Source organism: Sus scrofa, chromosome X, assembly GCF_054392235.1.
Source record: "Sus scrofa isolate SSC_HxYL_T2T_F1_AM1 chromosome X, Sscrofa_HxYL_maternal_Yorkshire_Landrace_v2.0, whole genome shotgun sequence".
Lineage (NCBI taxonomy): Eukaryota > Metazoa > Chordata > Mammalia > Artiodactyla > Suidae > Sus > Sus scrofa.
The window spans coordinates 49,114,965-49,123,297 of record NC_139401.1 but is presented as its reverse complement, the minus strand read 5'-3'; the positions used below and the strand labels follow the sequence as shown (position 1 = coordinate 49,123,297).

General features: G+C 63.9%; 1 protein-coding gene and 1 non-coding gene across 3 annotated transcripts; both read left to right on the top strand.

The window, feature by feature from the left end:
• The first annotated feature begins 392 nt into the window (after window positions 1–392).
• Window positions 393–7,948, top strand: LOC110255204 (melanoma-associated antigen D4). Of its 2 annotated transcripts, none has more exons than XM_005673624.3 (13): window positions 393–508; window positions 1,484–1,694; window positions 2,002–2,841; window positions 3,196–3,402; window positions 3,507–3,570; window positions 3,810–3,889; window positions 4,311–4,402; window positions 5,046–5,125; window positions 5,209–5,251; window positions 5,664–5,726; window positions 6,683–6,797; window positions 7,109–7,544; window positions 7,746–7,948. In XM_005673624.3, the coding sequence occupies exons 2-12, from the start codon at window positions 1,485–1,487 to the stop codon at window positions 7,541–7,543; spliced, it is 2,229 nt and encodes a 742-aa protein (XP_005673681.3). In that variant the 5' UTR covers window positions 393–508; window position 1,484; the 3' UTR covers window position 7,544; window positions 7,746–7,948. The 2 variants fall into 2 exon arrangements, with proteins under 2 accessions (XP_005673681.3, XP_084864060.1); XM_085007934.1 differs by lacking the exon at window positions 393–508 and adding an exon at window positions 630–1,038 and having other exon boundaries at window positions 1,200–1,694.
• On the top strand, window positions 6,312–6,440 carry LOC146394598 (small nucleolar RNA SNORA11). The gene has a single exon (XR_014835921.1). It is a non-coding gene; the product is annotated as a small nucleolar RNA SNORA11 (small nucleolar RNA).
• Window positions 7,949–8,333: the final 385 nt, after the last annotated feature.

Sequence of the window (8,333 nt, the reverse complement as noted above, 5' to 3'; positions counted from 1 at the left end):
GAGAGCTCTGTTATCACTGACCTAGGGGTCACGCTGGGGAAGAGGGGCTTAGTGTACCCCAGACCACACTGGCAGAGCTTAGGGGAGAGGCACGGGGAGGGCAGGGCTGAGAAGCACTGTGCAAAAGTGGGGTGGGGGGGGATGGAGGGTAGATGATGGATGAGTGGAACCGCACTACAGGGTGTGAATGCGGGCGCCTGTGGTGGGGGGCGCGGTGGCGGGGGGCGCGCGCGGGGCGGGGGTTGGATCAGACCGGCAGGAGAAAACGCCCCCCACCCTGCCCACCCCCTCGCGGAGTCGCATGCGCACTGGGGACCTGGTGGAAAGGGCTTTTGTTGGGAGAGCTGGCGGGCTGGAGGGGTCTGCGCATGCGCAGCCTGCCCGGCCGCGGGGGTGCGCGGAGAAAAGGGGCGGGGTGGTCGGAGCTGCTGTGCTGGCAGCAGGAGGCGAGGGCGCGGCTGCGGGGTTCCTGGTGCTGAGGACGGACGCCATTGGAGCCCCAGGGAAGGTAAGGATCCAGCCCCAGACAGGACCGCGGGAGGGCCAGCGGGGCGCGGTACCCTGCGCCCTTTCCACCCTCCACCCCCGCCCCCGGATCTGAACAAAGCCCAAGCCCGCAGAAGCCGAGCCCCCTTAGACCCGCGCTCTAGATGGGAGCCGCCAGCAGCCCGGACACCCCACGCAGGCTCCTCGATCCTAGCCACGCTTAGACCGGAGCTCCCCATCGGAACCCCCCTTAGCACACCCGGTGCTCCGTGCTGAGCTTCCTTAGAGCAGAGGCCCCACCTCCAGCCCCAAGCACTCTGAGATCCCTCCAGCAGAGCTGACCTCTCTGCCCCCTTCCTGGGGTTGCGGTCCTGGCATTTGCGCTCTCCAGCACTCCTCACCTAGTCCGAGGACCCCACCCCGTCCACGCGAGCGCTCGCTCCTCTATGACCCCAACCTAGACCGTAGTCAGCTGAAGCCTTCCACCCAGACCTAGTCAGAGGGTCCTTGGGATTCATTTTCCCAGAGCTTCCTGGGGTCCCTGTTGTCTGAGCCCTCTCATGGCATTTGCTCCCCACCCTCCTGGCCCCCTGCTCCAGCCCTGAAATCCGGGCGCGTTATTTTTCCCCCTCTCAACACATGTCCTCTGGGACGCTTTAGACCCAAGCCCGCCAGTCCACCCCCTGCTCACATGTCGCCAGTGGGATGGGGAGCCTGCCTGTCCCAAACTCCCTTTTGAGTGCAGAGTCTCCTCCGACCTCCCCTATCCTTCGAGGGCCCTGTCTCCGAAGGCATCTACCCCAGCAGCCCTCAACACCCCCACCCCGCCCCGCCCCGCCCCATTCCCCTCCTGCTGCCTGGTAACCTGATGATTGCAGCCCCCCACCTCCTGAGAGGTCCCGCCTCCCGCTGGCTGGACCCCTCCCCCTCCGCCTGAGGAGGGCTCCCCCTCCCTCTCAGGCTGAGGTCTCTTCTCCTTGGGCCCCCCCCCCCCCAGCATGGCTGAGGGAAGCTACCGCATGGAACCAGAAGGCTACAGTGTTGAAGACATGGACGAGGGGAGCGATGAAGTCGAGGAGGAAGAGATGGTGGAAGGAAACGACTATGAAGAATTTGGTGCTTTTGGAGGCTACGGAGCCCTCACCAGCTTTGACATCCGTATCCTCAGAGCCTTTGGGAGCTTGGGTCCAGGCTTTCGCATCCTAGCGGTGAGGCCCCTCGTTGGCCCCCTGCTAGCCCTGGGCCTTCTCCCCTGTGACTTCAGGGAGGATGGGAGGAGGGGGGTGGCTGAAGGCTGGGGGTGGGGCGGGGTGGGAGAGGGGCGTGGGGGTGGGGGTGGGGGTGGAATGGGCAAGAACAGCCCAGCTTCTCCAAACCTTCCCTCTTGTGCTGGGGGAAAGGGGCTTTGGAGGGTCTGGGGGCTGGTCGGGGGCTGGCCGCTGGGAGGAGCTGGGGCAGCCCAGAGTGAGTGTGCCTAGAGCTGTGTGCCTTCCCCTGCCTTCCCCGGTCTTGCAGAATGAGCCCTGGGAACTGGAAAACCCTATGCTGGCCAGGACTCTGATGGAGGCATTTCAGCTGGATTCAGAAACACTTGCCAGTGAGGCGGCGGCCCGTGCTGCCAACGTAGCCCGCGCCGCCTCCTCCAACCGTGCCGCTCGGGCCGCTGCCGCCGCTGCCCGTGCCACCTACAGTCAGGTGGTCCCTAACCACTCAGGGGCCACAGACCAGGCCTCAGCGGGCGATCCCCAGCCCATGACCTACGCTGCCGCCGCCGAGGCTCGGGCAGCCACCCCTGAGAGGGGCCTCGCCTCTCCGCACAGCTCCCAGATGCTGGCCAACAGCGAGAGGGCCGCCCCGGGGGCTCCAGCGGCCTCGTCCCCACAGCCCCAGACATCCTCCCAGGCCCAGGGGGCTGCGACCGAGGGCCCAAGTACGGCCTGCGCTTTCCCCCAGGCCCCGGGTGCCAGAGACATGGATGCCACCCGTCCCAAGGCAGCTTTCCTGGGTCAGAACGACGTCTTTGATTTCACGCAGCCGGCAGGTGTCAGTGGCATGGCCTTCCCACGCCCTAAGAGACCCGCCCCTGCCCAAGAGGCTGCCCCAGAGGGTCCCAGTGGTGCCTCCGGGGGGGCCCAGGCAGCCTCTGCCGGGGAGGGGGCAGCCACCCGCCCCAAGACGACCAAGTCTGGGAAGGCTCTGGCCAAGACTCGGTGGGTGGAGCCTCAGAATGTGGCGGCAGCAGCTGCTGCCAAGGCCAAGATGGCCACGAGCATCCCTGAGCCTGAGGGTGCAGCTGCCACCTCTCAGCAGAGTGCGGAGCCCTGGGCCAGGATGGGAGGCAAGAGGACAAAGAAGGTGAGCCCTCCCTGCTGCTGTCTCCAGCCCCCTCTGCTCCCCTGCTTTCTCTGCCCTCTGCTCTCTCTGCCTCCTTGGCTGCCCTCCCCACCCCTCTTCTTCTCTCAGCTCGTGCATGTCCCTCCCAGGCTTGTTTCCTAGCATGGTTTTCCTCCACGTAGTGGCTCTCCTTGGGCCGGGAGGGACTAGCGGTTGGCTCCGTGCCTGGCCCTTAGGAAGCCCTGGGCACGTGCCATCCGCTGGTCCTACTACCCTTATTTCGAAGCGCGTGCTCTGTCTGGGTAAGAGGTGTGCTGGGCGCCTTGGTGCGGGGAGCCTGGCAGCCCTGAGTTTCTCCTCCGTCTGATGCTACAGTCCAAGCACCTGGATGACGAATATGAGAGCAGCGAGGAGGAGAGAGAGCCTCCTGTGGTCCCGCCGACGTGGAGGGCATCGCAGCCCCCACCGACGATGGGCCGGGCGCAGATGGCTCCTCGGCCCCCCACGGCCGTGAGGTCCCAGGTACCCTCAAGGCACGTACTGTGTTTGCCACCCCGCAACGTGACCCTTCTGCAAGAGAGGGTAAGAAGCCTGCCCTTCCCCCATCTCCCTCCTCTCCTGCCTTGCTGGTCCGTTCTTCGAGGTCACCCACGCCTGGGTCTCCCCGTGTGCTCCTCCTTCTCCAGGCAAATAAGTTGGTGAAATATCTGATGATTAAAGACTACAAGAAGATCCCCATCAAGCGTTCAGGTGGGCAACCCTCAGGGCCGGGAGCTCTGCCCTTCCGTCCTGCCCCAGCTCTGCCCTGTGGGCCTCCCATCAGATGCCCTCGCCCGTCGGGCCCTGGCTGACGGCTCCGTGTGCAGGGTGTGGGGGTCTCGCCTGTGCTCTGCTCGCTGGGCGGCCGGCGGGGCTGAGCGAGGGGCGGAAGCTCTGAGGCCCCAGCTCAGCCCCGGTGCTTTGCCCACCCCTCCCCTCCCCTCCCGCAGACATGCTGAAGGACGTCATCCGAGAGTACGACGAACATTTCCCCGAGATCATTGAACGGGCAACATACACTCTGGAAAAGGTGGGCGTGGAGGCGGGAGCTGGGGGCAGGCAGCTCTGTGGAGCAGGAGCAGCAGGGAAGCCCTGCACCCTCAGTCCCTGGAAGCCCAGAGGCAGTACCTCCCGCTCTGGACAGAGGGAAGCCCTCCCTGGCCTCTCCGCCTGGGAGCTTCCTCTGCCTGCCCTCTGCCCTCCTTCCTCCCTCTAGTGCTCTCTGCGGGTCTGTCCTCTCCTGAGGTGGGTGCCAAAGCCCCAGCGGGCGTCAGCACTCCCAAGGGCGCCTCCCCCTCGGCCCCGCCCCTTCCGCGCCCCCACCCCCCACCCTGGGCTCCAGGGTGTGGGCTTTCCCACGGAGGAAACCTTCTACCAGGGAATTGAGTGACTGCCTACGGGACACCCAGCATGGACGTCTGATGTCACATTCTGCTTTCTCCCCCACGTAGAAGTTCGGGATCCACCTGAAGGAGATCGACAAGGAAGAACACCTCTACATTCTCGTCTGCACACGGGATTCATCAGCCCGCCTCCTGGGAAAGTGCGTGGGGGCAGGAGCAGGAGAGTGGTGGCCTTGCTTGGTGGTGCCTCCCCACTCCCCTGGCAGAGAAAGCAGAGAAAGGGGAAAGGGGGTTTAGGGGGCCCTGCACGCTCCCACCCCCAGTCAGCAGTGCTGAGCAGTTAAGGGCTGCAAGGGGCAGCAGCCTGGGCAGCTTTGCTCCCTGGGTTTCGGGCCTGCCCACCCTCCCCCACCCCCATCTTCTCAGGAAAGCAAGCTGCTTGTCTGCCTCTCCCTGCTCAGGTCCTGGCCAGGGCTTGGCAGAGTGGTCCTCGGGGGCGGGAGCAGGGGGCCCCCAGTCCAGTTGCGTTCCGGACGCCACACGCGAAGGGCAGGGAAGGTGTGGACCCGCCTCTTGACACAGCGAGTTGCCAAGCCTTGGCTCCCTGCCTGACCCCATCCTCGGCGGAGCCTTGGGAGGAGGTTGTTGGCATCCCCATCTGATGGAGGAAGGGCCCTACTCTCAGGTCGGGGAATGAATTGCCTGGACCAGGTAGCGAGCCATGCGGAGTAGGAGGAGCTGCCCCGTAGCCCAGCCGGCCGTCTGAGATAGGCTGGCAGGGAGAGCCGGCTGTAGCCGTCAGGCAAACAGCTGCTGGATGGGACCCCTCTTTCTACCCCTCAGGACCAAGGACACTCCCAGGCTGAGTCTCCTCTTGGTGATTCTGGGCATCATCTTCATGAACGGCAACCGTGCCAGCGAGGGTGAGTGGCTGGCCCTGCAGCTGGGGGCTGCCCGGCGTCTCCCCTCCCTGTGCTAAACTCTTGTACCTCATCTCCCCTCGCAGCTGTCCTCTGGGAGGCACTCCGCAAGATGGGACTGCGCCCCGGGTATGATTGGGGTCTCTCGGCTCCCACTCCTCAGTGTGTCCTTGGGCACAGGAGGCCCCAGGATGGCAACGGCCTGGTGGTCTGTGCGGGGAATGGCGTCCCCGACTAGGTAGAGAGCAAAGGGAGGGTCCTCCCGAGGCCCCTGGGGAAACAGCCCTGAGCTCCGAGCCTCTGCTCCACGTGCCCTCTCTGTTGCCAGATGAGAGCTAAGAGAAACCGTTGGAACCGGGGGCTCCGTCAGACCCCTGCCTGGGGCATCACTGACAAGCGGCCGTCTGGCCTCTGCCGCCTGCCCAGGGGTCCGTGGGGACGCCACGCAGGCTGGGAAGCTCTCGGTCCTGCCAGAGGGTGCTCCTGCCCACCCCGGGCACCGCCACCGTCTCTAGTCATGGGTTCCTTTCCTTGCCCTCAGGGTGAAGCACCCATTCCTTGGCGATCTGAGGAAACTCATTACAGAGGACTTTGTAAAGCAGAAGTGAGTATTGACTGAGGTCACTTGGCCTCCCACTCAGGCCTTCCTCGTGTGCTGGTCTGGCCGAGGAAGCCATTCCCCCCCTCCTAACGCCAGAGGGATGTATGAGTGTCTGGTGTGAGTGTGGCCAGGCGGGAAGGGGGCCTGAGTGTTGGTGCAGGGCAGTTCTAGGGAGGCTTGGGGAAAGGGAGCCCACACAGACTGGAAACACAGGACAGGGGTGGTACAGCCACCATCTGGTCTGGTACTAGCCCTGCACTCACCTGCCCTCTAGGCTGTAGGCGCACTTCCCCGGCTTTACCTCTCAGGAGCCTGGGCCTCAGTGGAAGTCTGAGCACGGCCCCGACTCATACAGAGCCCATCTGGGCTCTTTCCAGCTCAGGCCCACACCAGCCTTGGTGTTTGGAGATCTCACGCGCCCTCGTGCCCACATGCCCACGCACCGCCCTCCCCTGCCACACGCACAATAAATGGTCTGGAGGGCGTGCCTGGAGTGCACTGCCCTTAGTTGACTCTTTCTTCCCTGACAGTCATTCTCTGGGGAGGACTGTCCCAGGGCCCAGCCAGGCCACAGACGAGCCCCTTGGTGGAGTGTGCTCAGAGCAGGGGGCCGGAAGAAGTGGCTCCTCTGTTTCTAAGACACCCAACAAGGATCTGGGTTATTGTGACAAGGGGCAGTAATCGCGTGGCCTGGCTGTACATCAAGACCCTACTCGTGTGCCCCTGTCCCTCCACAGGGCTGCAGGGTAGGACTGGCGGGCTAAGCCTTTGAGGGCATCAGTATCAGGGCTAGCAACCCCCACCCCGACCCCCCAGCAAGGCGAAGGCTGGAGGCCAGGGCAGCCCCCTTTCAGGAGCCGAGCTGTAGCCTCCAGGCAGGAAGGCTCCACCTGGGAGCCACTGGGGCAGCAACTGGCCTCCCTGGCTGCAGGCAGAGGTTGATTTCCTCTCTCACTCAGGTACCTGGAATACAAGAAGATCCCCAATAGCAGCCCACCCGAGTACGAGTTCCTCTGGGGCCTGCGAGCCCGCCATGAGACCAGCAAGATGCGCGTGCTGAGATTCATCGCCCAGGTGAGGCAGAGCCGCTCTTCTGGCTGGCGCTCCCCCCCACCCAGCGTGTGGGTTCCTCGATGCCAGCCTTCTGCTGCTCTTTGTCCAGTGAGGATGCTGAGGCTGAGACAGGTTCCTAAGACACTCACGCAGGTTCACGGGCATAGTGAGTAGCGAGGGGCTGGGGGCCACTCCCGGATCTGGCCCAGACGAGTAAGAGCCCGATTCCAGGCGTGCTGCTCCTTATAGCGCTCAGGAGGGTGTGTGGCGGGGAGCAGGGGCTCGGCGAGGGTCGGGTAGCTGTTCCTATGGCTGCACTTATTCCATCGCAGTATCAGAACCGAGACCCCCGGGAATGGAAGGCTCATTTCTTGGAGGCTGTGGATGATGCTTTCAAGACGATGGATGTGGATATGGCCGAGGAGCATGCCAGGGCCCAGATGAGGGCCCAGATGAACATCGGGGATGAAGCTCTGATTGGACGGTGGAGCTGGGACGACATACAGGTGGAGCTCCTGACCTGGGATGAGGACGGAGATTTTGGCGACGCCTGGTCGAGGATCCCCTTCGCTTTCTGGGCCAGATACCATCAGTACATTCTGAACAGCAACCGTGCCAACAGGAGAGCCACTTGGCGGGCTGGCGTCAGCAGTGGCACCAATGGTCCGGCCAGCACCAGCATGCTCGATGGCCCTAGCACCAGCTCCACCATCCGGACCAGAAACGCCGCCAGAACCAGTGCCAGCTTCTTTTCCTGGATCCAGTAAGGTGGGGATCCATACAAGAGACTCTGAAATTGAGGCGGGGGGTGTGCCGAGGGTCGGTGATGCGTCAGGGGAAGGCAGGCCCCGGGGTGGGTGGCGTGCGGGAACGAGGAACGCGTGACTGGACACTCCGTTTGCCCTTTCTGGCCCTCCCGTTTCACGCTTCGGATGCTTCTGTTTTGGCTCTTGTGTCTCACGTGCCCAGGCAGCGCTGACGAGCTGCAGCGGTCCCCCAGCCAGCCGGAGTGCCTCTTCAGCCCCCTCCCCGACAGCACTCTAGGCAGCTTCTCCCAGTCCATGGAAGATGGCATGCAAGATGAAGCTCTCTCTGCCCTTCCTGCTTTCGTGTGTGCTTTTGTCGTGCCGTCGTGTTTTTGGTATCAGTGTTACATTAAAGTTGCAAAATCAGAGGGGCGTTTCCTCCTTTTCCGGGGCAGGGGTGGTTCAGAGTGGCCCGTGGTCAGACCCTCTGGGACAGGCGGAGGCCACCGCTGCCTAAAAGGTTGGGTGGGTGTGGGCTGGGCACTGGGAGGCTTGGAGCTGAACATGGAGACCACGAGTTTCCAGAAGCTCCAGTCCACGCAGTTTCATGATTCCCTGCATGGTGTGGCCCCAGTTTGATACCAGCAGGGGTTTCCAGGAGAAGGGATGGGGTGGAGGGCTAGGAGCTGGGGCCCCTGGCCCATCTTCCCTACCCCGCCAAGGGACAGCATGCACAGACACCCACCACCACCACCTTCCTCCTCCTCCATCCCATCTTTGGGGTCACTGTCCATTCCCCCCCTCATCCACA